We start from the raw sequence: 18,046 nt of genomic DNA on the forward strand, positions 1-18,046 counted from the left end.
CTGTTATGACTTTTCTCTCTCATGCGGCTGTATCATGGCTGTATCACGCGATTCTGACTTTTCCCCTCAGAATTGGGATTTGTTTTTTATCTCAAAAAAAGTTAAAAGTCCGAATTGAGAGATAACTCGCAATTGATCGTCTTTTTATGTTATAGTCTACGGATCGAGGTTTGGAAAAATATGGTGATTATTTTTATTTATAAAAAAAAAATCATAATCAAAATGTACAAATCACATTGCGTTTGTATTTTCTTTAAAAATACAACAATCAGCTAAAAGTTTGAATGATATGATATTACTTTCAGAAGTCACTGGTCTGGAGGCCACTTTAACATACAGCGATAATTTCCAGTCGGACATGTTTCGGCGCTGCACGCGCATGCCGCTCACTGTGCTGCTCAAAGCACAGCAGATGAATACTCTAATAATCTCGCTTTTATATTATGTGGAAATAGAGAAGTGTTGATAGTTAGGTGATTTTAAGGGGCTTCTTGTAAAAACTTATTTAGAATACCGAGATGTTTGCAAAAGCGTTTCGTGTGAAATCAAACACCGTTATCAAGGGATCTGACAGGTATTCAAACAGTTACATTTTTAAAGATAAGTTGAAAGAAATACTCTTGCTTGGTAAATCTGTCATCAACTGTGTAGACAAATTCAGTTTCATTGAACTCTGCTTCGTGCACATTGTTTTTTAGGAATCATTGTCAGATTTAATATTGAATAATGTGTGGCTTATGTCATGATTGTCATAACTGTAATTGTGTGTATGTTTTCTTTTTACTTATTCAAGATCATCTACTGTATCTTTACATAAAGTGTTTTACTGAGATATTATGTTTCTGGGTGATTTCATACCCTTTTATAATTGTTGTGTCACTCTTGATAGTGCATTGTTTACTTTCTTTACATCATTATATCTTGGTAAAACCCTGTGATTTTTTTTTCCCTTTGGTAATATCTGTTAATACATGGGAATATTGAAAGTTTTAAACTCAAGATAAATTTGTGTAGTTGTTAAAAGAGACAACTTTAGAAAAGGGTGGACTAACAATTATAAGCAGTATTTCTCACATGATTTTTAGATAATTATGTAAATGTCAAGATGTTAAATGTGCATATAGCACTTTCCTCTGATTATTCAGAATCGTAGAATCTTTTTTACTTACTGAATTTTTTTTGTATGCCTTATCATTGTGATCCTTTCTGCCCATACAGGAGGAAGCTGAGAGCAGATATTGCTGCTGCTTTCCCTTCTCTGTCAGTGGAGGAACTAAATGAGCTCATCCCAAACAAAGAAGAGCTGAATATAGTGAAGATTTACGCACATAAAGGAGATGCAGTCACTCTGTACGTCCTCCATAAAAATCCCGTATTCTTTCAGCTGGAGAAACAGGTGTTCCCAACAGGTGAGTCTGCAGGTCACCATCAGTCTTTGTTGAGAATGCTGATGAAGTTTCTGCTCATTTTGGGTTTTTGGTTGTTCTCAGTGTACACACTGTGGAGATGTCCCACCATGGTACCAGCATTCGCCACGTGGCCGCCTGTTCTGCAGAAGTTATCTGGTGGAGCAGGTCAGCACCTGTTTGCTAGTGTGCACGTGTGTTTCCCAGAGAACATGTCTGACTGATTTCTCTCCTGCAGATCTCATGTTGCCTGGTGTAGTGGTATCCGCTAGTGGCCTTCCTGAGGTAGACCAAGGCGATTGTTGTGCGGTCACTCTAGTGATGAACAGGTAACGCTGCCCGTGCCCACCACATTTCACTCTTAGGCCCTGTTTACACCTGGTATTAAGATGCCTTTTGGTCGATCGGATAACTTGTAGTCAACGAGGGAGACACATACCCATTTACACCTGGTGTCTCTTTTGTCCACTTTCAACCACTTCTCTCTTGATTTCTTTGAGGGAGGGTCTATGGGTGGATAAATGTATGTGTTGTCATATGAAAAACATACGGAGAGCAGCAGCTTTGGTTTCTGCTCTGAAAGCCACAAGACCGCGCCAAACACTGTGAGTGCGTGTTAGAAATCAGGAATGGTGAAAGAAAATTGTGCTTGGTACTTTTTTCGTCTTCATACCAAACTTGGGTCTTCAGATGACAAAGTTTAAATCCCGTCTGGCTAGTGTGCTTCTCACAATGTTTACACGTTAGGTCAGTAGGCGGAGTGTAGGCCGTCTTTTGAGGCTGTTTGAACATTTTTGACCACATGAGTGACTACACTACGAAAGCAATCAATTCGAATGCGTTTTCAACTACCTCTGAAAGTGGACAAGCTCAAAACATTTTAGACCTGCATTTAGCGTCGTCCACTTGTGATCCGACCAGGATCTTAATAATCTTAATACCAGGTGTAAACAGGGCCTAACAGATTATTCATATTGGACTTAAAATCTTGAATCATGTGGAAGATAGATACCACAACTGGGTAAAGATTTGGCAAAACTCATCAGCGTCTGTAGCATTTTGAATGATGTTGAGATGTGGAGCCTTCATTATTAAAAATGCTTGTAAATAATGGTCTCTTATCAGTAACATGCATGAAAACATGGTTATTTTGTGGCTTTTTGGTTTTTAAGTGCACCAGTGGCTGTTGGGACAGCAGCTGTGTCGAGCGCTAAGATGAGGGACGGTGGAATGAAGGGGAAAGGAGTGAATATTTTACACGCATACATGGACCAGCTGTGGTGAGCTTTGCATTACAGCATTAATTTGTCTTTATGTTCATCCATTTCCGACCACTTTGTCATGTCAAATTTGTTTGTATAGCACTATTCACTAGGGTTGTGCCGATGGACGATATCATCTGTTTTTTTTTTCTTTTTCGTGATGGTCAACACGATTCCGTAGCATTAAGAGCGACTACGGTAGCGAGTAGTATGAAAGGCTGAAAATCCAGTTGGTTGGGGTGGTGGATGGGTCAAACAGCACAGGACTTTCACCCAGGAGATCGGAGATCGTGTCCCGCGTGTCAAGTTTCCTAAACCCAACCGTCCCGTTCTTTTTTTCCTAAACCTAACCGTCCCGTTGTCCTTTTACTAAACCCAACCGTCCTGTTCTTCTTTTCCTACACCCAACCGTCCCATTGTTGTCCCGTGTGTCATGGAAACATAAGCCCACCCACAACCTTTTCCTTAACTTGAGGGGCCATGTTCATTTCACGGAATTCTTTCGTGGGCTCATCACGGAATTTTCGGCGATTCTTGCAAAGCTGTATACAGCTTCTCTGCTGCAGCCGACTGGCAGAAAGAATCGTGCAACTTTTTTTCCCCCCTTACGTGCAACCTATTGGAAAGCCCGGATGAGAAATTAGTTGGGTTAGTAAAATAACAAAATTATAGTTTTTAAGTAGAAAACAATATTTGTGTAAAGAGATACAGTAAAATGAAAAGTGCTCCCTCCCCCAACGACGATATCATCGTCCATCGCGATGTTTTACTGTAAACATCGTCAACTGCCAATTTAGGGGACATCGCCCAACCCTACTGTTCACAATACACATCATCTCAAAACAGCTTTACTGAAAATCATGACATTTAATGTTTTACCTTAATATCTTCATGCCTAGTAGTCGCATATAGCAACATGGTTGGTGTTTTGCGACAAAACAAGCAATCAAGCATTAGAGATATGCAATGCATTATATATCGCCTTATGTGAATATACTGTATGTATGCGGATAAAGTTGGACATACTTATTTATCCAACTTAATTCAAAGAGATGGGTGATAATATATAGTATATGTATAATGTATGTACGGACCAGGCCCCACGGTTCATCACGCTTGTGTTTTGCGGATTAATTGCTAAGTTTCACCATCATTTCGTTATTCCGCATACTGTTATCAGTGCGCACAGAGAGACGCGTTTCAGCGAATTGATTCCTCTTTTGCATCTCCGTGCACTGGAATGGACAGATAGGCACAAAATGATGTCAAAATACCAGTCTCGGCAAGTATTCTAGTAAACACAGTCTTCACGATGTACGTAAAGAGTTGAGAAAGAAATGTGATGTATATCATATTGGATCCGTATTGCATTTGGTCTTAAAGTGAAAGCAGCCTATAAATACAGTGCTATGCATAAGTTTAGACACCCATGCTAAAGTTGACTAAAAAGAGGAATAAAAAATCATCTTTTGTAAATTGAACTTAATGCCTTAATTAAAAAAATTTGGAAAAATCCAACCTTTAAGGACACCAATTTTCTTTGTGAATGAATAATGTATCGTAAATAAATAAATGTTCTTCCTTAAAATACAGGGTGCATAAGTTTGGACACCCCTATGTTAAATTCCCATAGAGGCAGGCAGATTTTTATTTTTAAAGGCCAGTTACTTCATGGATCCAGTATACTATGCATCTTGATAAAGTTCCCTTGGCCTTTGGAATTAAAATAGCCCCACATCATCACATAGCCTTCACCATACCTAGAGATTGGCATGGAGAACTTTCCATAAGATCATCTCTCAATGCAAATCAAACCAGCTATTAGACTAACTGAAATAAAACCATGCCAATCTCTAGGTATGGTGAAGGCTATGTGATGATGTGGGGCTATTTTAATTTCAAACGCCAAGGGAACTTTATCAGGATGCATAGTATCCTGGATCCATGAAGTAACTGGCCTTTAAAAACAAAAATCTGCCTCTATGGGAATTTAACATAGGGGTGTCCAAACTTATGCACCCTGTATTTTAAGGAAGAACATTTATTTATTTACGATACATTATTCATTCACAAAGAAAATTGGTGTCCTTAAAGGTTGGATTTTTTCTAATTTTTTTAATTAAGGCATTAAGTTCAATTTACAAAAGATGATTTTTTATTCCTCTTTTTAGTCAACTTTAGCATGGGTGTCTAAACTTATGCATAGCACTGTACTTGCTGCTAAGTCATTAATGGTAATCAAACCATTGATCAGCTTTAACAAAGATTGATGTACATTTAATTTATACAGTGAACACTAGTGTCATTTTACATTTAGGCCTAATTATTGCATGTCAGTTACTCTACAGTTAGACTTTACTTTATCTGAAACGTTGTTATTCTGTAGGCCTATTTATCTATGCTTGTAATTAGTGTATTTGATCGTTTCGATCGATTGTTAGTGCAGCGCGAGCCGTTCTTGATCAAGCGACACTGTTACTACACAGCGCTAAGAGATCCAATAAAGAAAGCACTTTAGCATTTGAATTCGCCATTGAAGTAATAACGTCACTGCGAGATCTGGTGAGAAGCATTCAAATTTCTCCGTTATTAATTGTAGATCTCTATTAGATCAAACAGAGCTGATGTGGAAACCTGGAGAAACATTGTGCCATGAATGAACTAACGTTAGTTATAGAAATTATCCCTGCAGCATTTAGTGGTGACACTCATCTTTCTGAGAAAAAAATAACTTAAACATTTTGTAAAAACACACTGAGTTCCTTATAAAAACTCCTTGTTTTATATGCTGCTAAGAAGACACCCCAGAAGATGGGTCAAGTATAGCTCCATCATTGTTCAAAGTAAAAAAAGATCATGCATACTTTATAATGTTAGTTTTAATAAATATATATATATTTTTTTAAATCAAGTAAAATTCTCTGGCATTTCTTTCTTTTTGCTGTATCAAAAACGTACCGAACCGTGACACCACTGTATCGTATCGAACCAAACCGTGAATTTTGTGAACCGTTAAAACCATTGGAAAAAAAAAAGTGTAACCTTTGTTTCATATCAAAAGTAACAAAGCACAAAACATTATTTATTGAATGGGAGACATGCTACAAATAATGTTTGGTGAAGTTTTGTTCACGCATCAACTGAAAACAGCATAGACCAAAAAATGTAAAAATCTGTATGAGTTAAAGGGGTCATATAATGGTACATGCACTTTTACAAGTTGATTGTACTGAAATGTGTGTTGGCAGTGCCTGTACACAACCATCATAAAATGATAAAAGTCCATCCAGTGGTTTATTTTTTAATCTTATGTTTTCCCCCATCTCAAATCAAGCCGTTCGATTTTGTGACGTCACAAAATCGACGCCCCTCCCACGATTGTTGATTGACAGCAGCGTTTCAATCATAGTCCGCGCGGACCGGCACATTCATTGTTGATACGCTGGAGCACTGTCTATGAGCAGTATGGCTTCTAAGCGATTGTGGTGTTCTGTTCTTGGGTGCAATAAGGAACACAGCAGTCATTTTGATGCTCCTAAATCCGAACCGCTGAAGACGCAGTGGCTGAGTTTTGTTTTCGAAGGGAATATTCCCCACGATCAACATCAATGCTTTCATGTTTGCGCGAATCCTTTCACACACCAGACTGCTTTACAAATGGTCAGTATAAAGCTGGTTTTGCTAAGAAGCTGCTCCTGAAAAAAGGATCGGTACCAACTATTCGTGTTCCTGCTGTACCTCCAGAATAACTGAAGTGAGTGTAACGTTTTATTAACCTTTATATTAATATTTATATTAATCTTTGCAAATCGCTTGCACGCTTCATGATGAATGCGGCTGTTTACACTCAGGGTACATTACGGCATGTTTTCTATGTACGACGTTCTCAATATAATTCATAATCCCACGTTTATAATGAACAACGCGTTATGGTTATTGTGTTATTGTGTTACGGTGTACGCACAGAACAGAGGGGCGGGGTGTGCAAAGCTCATTATCATTTAAAGACACATGCACTTAAACGGCGTGCTGAAAACAGAGCTGTTTTTGACCAGGTAAAATTAGTGTTTTCTTACAATACTAATAAGAATTTTTAATTAAAGTATATTACAAACTTTTAATTTAGACCCTAAAGAATCATATTAGCTTGTACAAAAATGGCATTATATGACCCCTTTAATCAAAATGAGAATCAATCAAAATTGAAAAAAAATATTTTTTCAACCCAGCCCTAATCACTGAGCGATAATATATAGTTTAACATCAATTATGCATCAGATTAACTTACTACAGACATCTTCCTCAAATTCTCTGCAGGGCGTTTGGTGATAAGACGCATCCTCCGGTTATACCGGTCACTAACTGTCCAGCACCGGAGGAAAGAGAAACAGATGGAGAGGAATGCGAGGAGGAAGAGGGGAGGGACAGCTCTACACCAGCTGCAGTGAAAACATCCTGTCGGAGCATGCAGGAGCTGAGGCTGGATGAGCACGAGGTGTTGAAGGAAGAACAACTGAATGAGGATAAAGAGGGAAAAGACACTGATGGAGAAGAGGATGATTCTAGATCTCCACAGGGTGAAATGTCTTTGACTTCCTGTCATGTATCCATTTTGTAGGTGTTTATTGTATCTTGACGTTCATGTCTATTTTATTACAGAGCAGATGGATGAGTTATTGCTGCAATGTTTTCTCCATGCACTCAAGACTAAAGTCAAAAAGTCCGACCTCCCACTACTGACCAGCACCTTCCTGAGCAAGCACATGGTGTCCTCCTGGTAATTTAGCCTCTGTTCTTAATCTTCTGATGTTTTACCTTTATTTCCTAAGCTCAACCTTTTACTTTATGGCAAATTTTGGTCTTTATAACTCAGTCAAACACTGAGACATCAGAGATGTTTGACAAATAAATGCGTTTAATATAAATGGTTTGAGCAAGAATGCACATTAACTGGATCACCCAATGGCCCAAAGTTTGTATACAGTATCATTCAAACATTTTGGATCACTATTATATTGATACTTTTATTCTGCAAGGACAAATTAAATTGATCAGAAATTACAGTAGAGACATTTATCAGGTTACAAATGATTTCTATTTAAAAAAAAAAAAAAGCTATTCATCAAAGGATCCTGATGAAAATGTATTATGGTTTCCACAAAGAAATATTAAGCAGCACAACGGTTTTCAACATTTATAAAAAATAATAAATGTTTCTTGAGCAGCAAATCAGAAGATTTGTGACACTGAAGACTGGAGTAATGATGCTGAAAATTCAGCTTTGCGTCACAGGAATAAATTACATCTTAAAATATATTAAAAGAGAAATGGTTATATTAAATTGTAATAATATTGTACAATATAATTTTTTAACAATTACTTGAAACATTTATATTTGTATAACATATTTTTATATTTAATTTTTGTTATTTATATTATTATATTTTCAGGCTGATTTGCACTAAAGAAGCTTTAATTTAATTTAATTTGGTCAAATTGTTTTGGGGGTTTCTGAAATTATCCTGGATACATTGTGTTATTGTAGCTTGGTCAAGTTTGAAAGGTTTTTTTTTTTTGTTGTTTTTTTTTTCACAGTCCTAGAGGAAAGCAACTAGATATCAAGAAATCAAGTTACAAAAAGGTACACAGTTCACAGATTGGGAGGTTTTAGTAAATATCAAGTGTAGCCATATCTTTGCTTTAGTAGATCACAACTTTTCTCTCTTCTTTTCCAGCTGTCTAAGTTTCTGTTGTGCATGCAGAGAGATCACAGTCTGGTTCAGGTGAAGGAGCTGAGTAAAGGTGTGGAGAGCATTGTGGAAGTTGACTGGAGGAACCCTGAGTATGCAGTCAAACCATCTACTATTAATATCTTGTTCAAAAACGTAAAACATATTTTAATACAATTTATATAGTCATAACGCATAATTTTTATTTTATTTTATATTTGTTGATATCCAGCAAGTGTTCTTGGTTTTTAGGGAAGTGGCTGTTTTCTTGAACAACTTGCTCTACTTTTTTTCAGGTTGTGTTCCTTCAGGGCACCAAAGGACTGTGGCCCGGAGAAAGAGTCTGTGGAGGGGGGCGGGGCTTGTGAGGTCCCATACCAGACCCCTGAAATCACACAACTCTATGGGGTCACTGCACGCCTGGAGCCTCTTTTTCAGGACGCCAGGAAAAGGTTAACGAGTGGAAACATTTTGTTGTGTGAATTATTTTTTTTTTTTTTTAAGTGTGTTAGTGGGAGTGCTGAGGTTTTGAGCATGTGACTGTGTTTCAGAAAGGGGACGCCTCTAAAGGCCAGTGAAGTAAGGAATGTCATCACGGATTATGTGAAGAAAAATGAACTCATCCATGAAACCAACAAAAAGTGAGCTTATGTACTTTTTCTTCTAAGTCAAATGTACACCACTGTTCATATCTGTTCAGTTTTTTTTTTTTTTTTTTTTTAGTCCCTTACTGTGCGTTCACACTGCCGCCGGCGAGAGCGCCAAAATTCGTTCTCGCCGCCCTGCTAACAACGCCGTAGAAAGATTTGTGGACGCTATGATCGAATGCTTGGTCTTTTTTTAAACTTTATTTAAAGGGGCCGCAAAGTGAACAAGCATGTTGATCGTTATTTGTGCAGACTGACCACAAGTAGGGTATAAGTTAAACTCATGAAATCTTTTAAATGTGAAAGTAAGAAATTGATCGATGGAAAGAACTTAACAATTATAGTGACATAGTGTGACATAGTGTATAGTGACGAAATAAACCAATTAAAAGCCATTTGTGTGGTGTGGCTTTTGTGTTCATGGTTAAGTGCTAGTCTAATTTGCATTCCCGCTGAAAAACAAGCGTTCTAGCACGAAAATGTTGCCTATAAATAGTGCTGCACACCTTCTTATCAAATTCACATGATCAACATCTCCTCCATTTTGCATGGGAACTAATGTGGTCGGAACCAAAGTTTACAGGACTGCGTTCTCTGGAATCCTCTCAAGCGGAGGACTTTTTCCAATTCCGATTGGTTGCCGCTGATCCCTATCATAGCTCATTACCATAAAGTTGGCCTGACTTTAACTCTCCTCAACGCCCACATCGTCCAAGAAGCACCTCGCCGGAGCTCGACATTGAAAATTAATGACTGACTTTGATGCTCTCGGCGGCGACGGTGTGAACGCACAGTTATGCTCACCAAGGCTGCATTTATTTGATCAAAAATACAGTGTAACGGTAATCTTACTCACCCCAAACCTTTGAACAGTAGTCTATGTCTTTATGGATCTATGCAAACTACTGCATGGTTTAAGTACTGTGCTAGTGCAGATTTCACAAGGTTTGGATTAAAGTGACTTCCTCTCTTCTCATTCATCAGTTATGTTAACATTAACCCAACACTTTGTGACTGTTTGCTGGAGAAGTCCGAGTACCATGAAGTGGAGACACTGAAATGGGATGACCTCTTTAGCAGGTAAAAATGCATAAAATATATTATTAAATTGTGTTTTTAAAAAAGATTTTTTTTTACAAGAAGCACATAATTGTCTTAACAGGAGCAGTATTAAAGGTGGGGTATGTGATTTGCAAAACGGCCGGCAGATTTTGAAAATACACAACTCAAATGGTCCTACCTTCTTTCCTTTGACTCCACCCATTCAAAGAACATGGACATGGATGGGGGGAGGGGGGGATGGTACGATCGTTTGATTGACGCACTTACTGTCCAATGATTCTAGGTGGTCTTGGAAATGATTGGCTGGAGTTTTCGAGTCCTGCCCATTCCACAGATGATTAAATTGCTTAATTTTTATTTCAGTGCTTCTAACTCAGTGGCTGTAAGTGGGTTAGGAATAGGATTTTAAGTGATTTTGAAAAAATGGCCAAAAAAGAGAATTACATACCCCACCTTTAAGAAAAATAATGTACATTTCTCAGCTGTATTTAATGGCAGCTGCTTATATTGTCAATTTACAATCCTGCTTTGTGTAATCACCAATGGTTTCACTTAAAACTAAAATTTGTATTTTGACATAACGCTATATTGACAGTATGTGCGGATCGCGGTTATATCCGTGGACACTGAGGATAATCCGCGGGCCAAGTAATAAAAAAATAACATTCCAATTCATTGCTGGCGGGACAATAAGAGATAAATCATTAATCTGTTGGTTTTAATAAAAACACGGAACTCTAATTTCATGGTAAAACGCAACAAACGTGCTTCACTCTGTTACTTTCCTTTTTAAACAACAATGTGTATCTCTTCAAGGAAAACATATGCTTTGAGCATCTCCTAGTTGTCAATGTATAATATACACAAATAAAAAAACCTACATGATTGCTTCAAATATACACAAGCTTAACAGAAATTATTCTAGTAAGTATTTTTTTCCAACATAATGATGGAAATATTAATGTGTTTAAAGCTTAATTTTTCATCAGGCAAATAGTTAAATAAATAGTTAACCAGGGAGATTTTAAATGATGGGTATGTGATATGTAACTGCTGTGAAGCGCTGTATCTATATGACAATAAACTCATAAAGTCTATCCTGCCTGAACGTATTTAATATCTTGTGTGTGTGTTCTGGAAGTTGCAGTGACGGAAACAATGACAATATATGTTTGAAGGGAGCAAAGCATGTGTTTAGTCTATTTGGGGAATGCACAGGCTTTTCAGAATCATCATTGCGTTTCGATGCTTCCCCAAGTTATTTTTTGTCACTAAAGTTTTAACAAGGCTATAATCGGGTAAGTAAAATACTCTTTCACTTGCCCCTTCATAAAATACACTAGTCCCGGACAAGCTTTAATGTTGAGCTCTGTAGTTACTTCCTTTTTAAACCATATGTTAGTGATAGTTGGGAGGGTTACTTTAAAAATGTATTCCGTTACAGTTACAAATTACTTCATAAAAAAAGTATTCAGTCATTTTTAACTGTAAAGGATAATATTTTTAAAGTAACCCTCCCAACTATCACTTGCATATTGTTTAGAAAGGAAGTAACTACAGGGCTCCCTACTGTGACGTCACAGTAGGGGGAAAAGCGTATTATTTGCAAAAAAGTTGATTCTCAAAGATGGATCAATACCAACTGTTTATGATTAAACTTCATATCCAGAACACTTAAGTATCGCACTTTATATTTTGTGAATGTTTGCAAATCGCCTCTCTGAATGTGCTTGAATCTTGAATGTGCTGTACAGATAATGTGGCCAAAGTTACCATTGTCTCTGACTGTATTCACAGAGTCCGTAGCTATGTGGTTAGTTTTATTTTCAACCCGAAAATGCTCACCATCTGTATAATTCATAAACTCAACTTAATATCTCTGGTTTCTGTGAATACAGTCAGAGACAATGGTAACTTTAGCCACATTAGCTGTACAGCATGCTAACAAGCACATTCAGAAAGGTGATTTGCAAACAACATTCCTGTGAGTTAAAAGGCTGCTGAAAACGTTTTGTTATGCAATATCTGAATTGCCAAATTTCGCTGAATGACCATATGATCCTGCAGGACTCTCATCAGAATGCAGGCGTGCCATGAGGTGCTGTTTCCAGGTCAGCCTCCTGTGGTTAAGAAAGGACAGATGGAGTGCATAGACATCACTGTAGCCTCCAGGGGATCCAACAAGAAGGTATGAAGCCATTATAAAACCTTGGCTATAAATAGTGGCCCCAAAAAGTATTTGGATGCTTAAGCCACATATCTATGGTTATGATTTATTACATAACATAATATTGTATCTGATATTATCTGCAAACAAATTCTGGGCAAGATTTTCTCAGAACTAACTTCACTTTTCTCAGCCAGTTTGACTTTTAACCAACTGGTGTCAAGGTGTTTTTAGTGGATATATGAAGTCAGTTTTCTGAAGTGTCCTATCAGTGAAACCACGTGTAGTTCTAAAAGTAACAAAGTATTAATTTATTTTCTTTCTTTTTTTTGGTAGTGTTTGGTAGTGTATCTGTTGTTTTTAAATCTTAATGGCTATTTAATGAGGGCTTTCAACGTTAATGTATGCGATTAATTTACATTTCTTAACGCGTTAAAATAATTGTATGCAAATACCTTTCTGAAGCATGTGAAATTGCGTCATTAATGTGATTTACATCACGCAGTTAGATGATCTTAAAGGGATGGTTCGGAGTAAAATCAACATAGGGTCCTTTGCACCATGACCTCAAGCCAAACACCCCCCCCAGAAGCCTTTTTTCCCTTGGTTGAACATTAATAAAGTTAGAGCTTATTTAGAGATATCAGCCGAATGGCTTAGTGTAGGCGGATGTACTCCAAGGATGTATCTCGTAAGTTACCCCACTAATAATGCCCAGAATGGCACCAAACTTCTACAGTAATACATAAAACTCTGTACTCATAAAACGAGGCATTGGAAAATTTGTAAGTACATCAGGAGTTTATTTAAATAACACTTGCCTGATGGCTTATGCTAAAAAAGAAAAAAACTAACCTGCTAACCCGCACGTCGAGGTCACTTTAGTGATTAGGGAAAAGCACGTAAAAGTCCTGGCAGAAAGCCAGTATATCCAACTTTTTTTTTTCTTTTTTTTTTTTAAAGTGTTGACAACTTAGTGTTAACTGATAATTGTTGCAAACTGGTACTACCAACAAAATATTAGTGTATTCCTGGAACTGGGCGTCGTTACACTACATCCTTATGCATCTCTTTCTGCTGCTTTTTTTTTTTTTTTTTTTTTTCAGAAAATGAAACATTTGTGAGAATCCCACTTCAATCTGAAGGTTTACTTTGCTGCATATAGCAAATGATGACAAAATGAACGTGTTAAAAAAGAAATGGTGTATGTTTCATGTCATAAGTGTGCAATTAATCGTTATTAATCTCGCACAAGGGTGCTATTAATCGCAATTTAATTTTTTTTTATCTATTGACAGTCCTACTTTTTGTCCTTAAGAGAAATGTAATGACCGTCACACTTTTTTAAATGTGAAAATACATCTTGTGGCCATTGGAAATGGCCCTTTTTATTTTCAATATTATTAGAAACAGACTTGTCAAAAAGTATCGAATTCGGTACTGAAATGTTAACAATGTGACACTTTGAGCGCTGTTGGGCGGAATCGTAAACACGATTGCCCATTGTACTTAAGCGCTCATCGGATATGGCTGTGATGGTCTACAATGATCAGCGCTTCAAAAACATGTTGTAAATATACATCAATGACGCTCTTCACCGAGCGCTTGCACAGATGGGAACGTTTGGAAGACGGACCGGTCCGCTGATAGACGCCTGCTTGCGCTTTCAAACGCTCCCGCTCCCATTTCTTTAATTACTTTCAAACTCTTCCGTGTGCTCTCAAACGCGCTCGTGTGTTGATCATTGTAGCCAATCACAGACACATCCGATGAGTGCATGAACACAGTGGCCAATCAGAGGTGTTTACTTTTCCGAGGTCGGTACTTTTGGACAACTCTAAAACAGATTGTATTTTGTGTCTAATGTAAAATACAGTTTTGTCACTCATTCTTCCGTTTATTAAGGTTACAGTAATTAAGAATCTGGAGGCGTTTGGTTTAGACCCAGCTGTGGTAGCAGACTCTCTGCAGCATCAGGTTCAGGCCAGCTGTGTCCTCCTGGATTCCCCTGGGGCCAAAAACAGAGTCCTGGTGCAGATCCAGGGAAACCAGGTCCAACATGTTGGCAAACTGCTGCTAGGTACAGTATAGTACAGTGTAATATAACAGCTTATATCTGTACCTGCAATCTTTTGCTTATGTGTGAGTGCAGTTTTTTGCTTTTATTACAGATCGTTATCAGATCCCACGGAAATATATACAAGGTCTTGATAAAGCTCCCAAACCAGGCAAGAAGAAATAACAGATGACAGATCTCCTCAGAAGAGCCATATGTTGCTGCGACATTTTAAATAACTAGTCCAACTTAACATAACATCATCTCTGAAATAAAACACATCTGATTTCATTGTGAATGATCTCTTAAATGAATCTCATACTCTGCATAATGTTGCCTCAATAAAGTCCCTGCAATGCACAGGTTCATTCAGAGCTTGACATGTCGACAGTCCCTGAAGCACTAGTTTGCCAAACTGATTTGCATGTAACAGATGGAAGTAACCACACCTCCCTCTCTTGATTGTCATCTTCATAATATTGCCAAATATCTATAGAAGAAAATTGTACACCGTCTCAGGCAGTGAGTTGTAGCTGAACTTTAAGGAATGATGACCAGAAGTCAACTTGTTGACTTAAAATTTTAAAGCACACAATGGTTTAAAAAATTTGAGGTAGGACTGTTATTTATTAATTCTAATAAAACCCATTAGAAATTGGAGCCCGCTCTATGTGCCACCTTCAGAAACATGAGATACGAACACTCTGGACATTATCAAGTTAAAATTATCGCCAAAAGAGTGACCATATACAAGAGATTCAGCGTTTACTGTCTGTGAGTAATTTAAAGTAATTGAGTATTCATTTAAAAACATGGTAAACATACAGTGCTGCTTAAAATCTCTATTTAATATCTGAAACAGTGACATACAGACTAGATCAGTCTCTTTCCTAACCTTATTTAGCTCAGTGAAAGATCTTTTTTTTATTATTATTATCTCTTAATATGAATTAGATGAGACATGACAGGCAAAAACAGTTTTTGTGTGTGTGTGTTTGTGTGTTTTTAATGCACTGGTCAATTTTGAGATTTGGTTTTCTAGCTTCTCATAATGTCTTTTTCTGGCTATTGGAAAGAAAACATCCAAAGTACACTTTTAAGTGTTTCATTACACTTTATCTGTTTGCATCTGTAGATTTCCAAGGACAATTAAGCGGTTTTCTCAAAATGACTTTTTTTTCCTGCACTGACTCTTTTAAGGCCTGATATTGTGTGGAACTAACTCAAAATGCTCTTAACAATTATTCATTTAGATTTTTCTGTGTTATTTGATACTGTATATAACATTTCGTCATATCATTATATCGATCTCCTTCATATCTCATTTTAAAACACATGCAATGTATTCAAATGCTACTCCTGCTACTCTCCTGCTGATTTTATATACTGAAAAGTCAGTAATTACCCATTAAGTATGTGATGTTCAACAGAAACTTTCTGTGATATAAATCAGGATATAGATGACTTTATGGTGTCTTTAATAACATAGAACCAATGACTGGGATGTTCACGCTAACCGTCATCTTGACGTATGAGGTTTGAACTCTTTTTATTGGACTGATTCTTGGTATCTATCCTAATTATTGTTTGTATATACTTTGTCAGAATGTACATACAAATTGGCACGAGTAACAGTGCAAATATTTTCATAATGCAAAGTTTTATTCATTTCATAATGCTCATTAGTGTAATACATTTAATAAGAAAGGCTGGAATTAGCATTGATTAGAATATTATGATTAAAGAATCAAAATTTTAAACACTGTCTGTTCACTAAAGGGCAGAAATGATCAGATAATAAGAACACACACCACAAATATTGGCACCCTTGGTAAATATGAGCAAACTGACTGTGAAAATTTGTATTTACAATTCCTCCTCTTAGGCTTTCATTCAAAACATTCACAAAAATTGAATCTTTAAAGTCGAATCATAAAAAAAAATTCTTATTTCTGATGTACAGCCCATTGTAGAAGGTACGTATAAAATGAAGTTTAGTAGCAAAAGAAATCAATGTGAACTGTGAAAGCACTTCATTCAATAAATCTTTTTTGAGTAAAACTGTGTTTGTGTTGATCCTTGTTATTCTGTCAACACACTAATGCTGCCAGCAGCCTCTTCATTCCCTGGATCCGATATAGTTTTTACCTGTGAAATCAGTAAGAAACCAGATGAATCACAGAACGTAAAAAGAAAAAGAGCTGTTGATGGTGGTAACACAATGTTTCGTCTACACAAAAACAAATATACCGGAGGTTAGGTATATGCTCATGTGCTGTACAATGTGCTTATTTGCAATATCACTATCTAGAGATTTTTTGTTAAACTTCTTACTAATGAAAACATTATAGTTTAAACATGAACTTACTGCCTTAAATAATGATCTCGGTCACTTTAATGAATCTTCAGCCTAAAAACCTTAACTGAATTTGAACTATACTAATAATAATAACATAATGTTTATACACTTACTAATTGAAACTGATTTATTTAATCTATTTCTTGAGGTTTCTGTCAAAATAAATCTAAAATCTTAAAAACTGCTTCATTTGAATCTTAGTTATTTTAAACAGCTGCAAATAAATATATATATATATATATATATATATATATATATATATATATTTCATGATTAGATACATTCACATTCACCATATTGACTGTTAAACTGGAACTGTTCTCAGAAAGTAGATGTAAATAAAACCATGATTACACTGAAGGGCTTGAGCTACTCACCGCTGACAAACATTCTGAATCTTGTGTGTGAGGTCTCATTGCTGATGATGACCTTTAGTGTATAAAGTCCAGTGTCTGTGGTTCTGGTTTGTGGGATGGTCAGTTCTCCAGAGTGACGGTTCAGCTGCAGTCTGTCTCTGAATCTCCCATCAGGACTGTCATAATATGTGTCTGCTCTGTTGAGCTTAGCTATGATGATGCCTTCAGCTCCAAACCTCCACTGGATCTCATCATGTCTCTGGATTTCAGCATTAGTAGTTTGTAGAGTGACTGAATCTCCCTCAAACAGTGACAGTGTGATCACTTCATCTGTCTCACCAAACGCATCTGGAGATCATAAAGAAACAGATCTGACTGAGGTGACTGATGCTTGTCTAATAAATAATGTCTTCATACTGTCAAAGTTTCATTTCTACAATATCTTCTACACCAACTCTGGTGAACTAAAGTCGCATTGGAATTTAATTACAGTTATTATATAACACATAAAATACAGTTTGGCATTTACAGAAACAACAACCGTTACTGACATAATTACTGTTGCTGTCCACGCAATATCATGAACCCAAATTTATATGTTATATGTGTTAACTGTAATATCACTATATCACTGGAAATCAAATAAAAAATGGTGTTAAAAAAAAAAAATCATCCTATTATCTCCTCCACTACACTAAAAATGTATATTAATTTCTGATTGATTTAGAAAATTTGGAAACCATTGTGTGAAGTTTCACAAGCATTTACTGAAGACTTTGTAAGCTATAAATGTGTTTGCAGGTTGGACACAAATTAGCATTTAAATTATTAACCTAAGCTTTATAAATCCAAAAATGTTTCTCAGAATGGATTTTCCATTTTTATATAGTTTGGGCAATGGTGTTATATTGCTCCCATTTAAACATAACGCAAAGTTTACAAATGGCCACATACTTAATACACTCCTCTTCCAGAGGTGAAAACGGTACCTGAAAACCATAC

The 18,046-nt window shown here is 36.7% G+C and overlaps 1 protein-coding gene across 1 annotated transcript; it reads left to right on the plus strand.

The window, feature by feature from the left end:
- The first annotated feature begins 319 nt into the window (after positions 1–319).
- On the plus strand, positions 320–14,708 carry eif2d (eukaryotic translation initiation factor 2D). The gene is made up of 15 exons (XM_084389470.1): positions 320–574; positions 1,219–1,409; positions 1,491–1,574; positions 1,645–1,735; positions 2,579–2,686; positions 6,986–7,245; positions 7,328–7,445; positions 8,264–8,309; positions 8,404–8,510; positions 8,694–8,849; positions 8,949–9,038; positions 10,029–10,124; positions 12,174–12,294; positions 14,179–14,353; positions 14,445–14,708. Exons 1-15 carry the CDS (start codon positions 519–521, stop codon positions 14,513–14,515), a joined length of 1,770 nt encoding a protein of 589 aa, XP_084245596.1. The 5' UTR covers positions 320–518; the 3' UTR covers positions 14,516–14,708.
- The last annotated feature ends 3,338 nt before the right edge of the window (positions 14,709–18,046 follow it).

The sequence above is a fragment of the Rutilus rutilus genome, assembly GCF_951802725.1.
Source record: "Rutilus rutilus genome assembly, chromosome: 19".
NCBI lineage: Eukaryota > Metazoa > Chordata > Actinopteri > Cypriniformes > Leuciscidae > Rutilus > Rutilus rutilus.

What these genes read in the sequence shown, in the direction of transcription:
- eif2d (XM_084389470.1), top strand. Translation starts at nt 519, where the DNA reads ATGTTTGCAAAAGCGTTTCGTGTGAAATCAAACACCGTTATCAAGGGA. An exon ending in GAAACAGGTGTTCCCAACAG is followed by an intron (nt 1,410 to 1,490) that starts GTGAGTCTGCAG and finishes GGTTGTTCTCAG; the next exon opens with TGTACACACTGTGGAGATGT. An exon ending in CCAGGGGATCCAACAAGAAG is followed by an intron (nt 12,295 to 14,178) that starts GTATGAAGCCAT and finishes CCGTTTATTAAG; the next exon opens with GTTACAGTAATTAAGAATCT.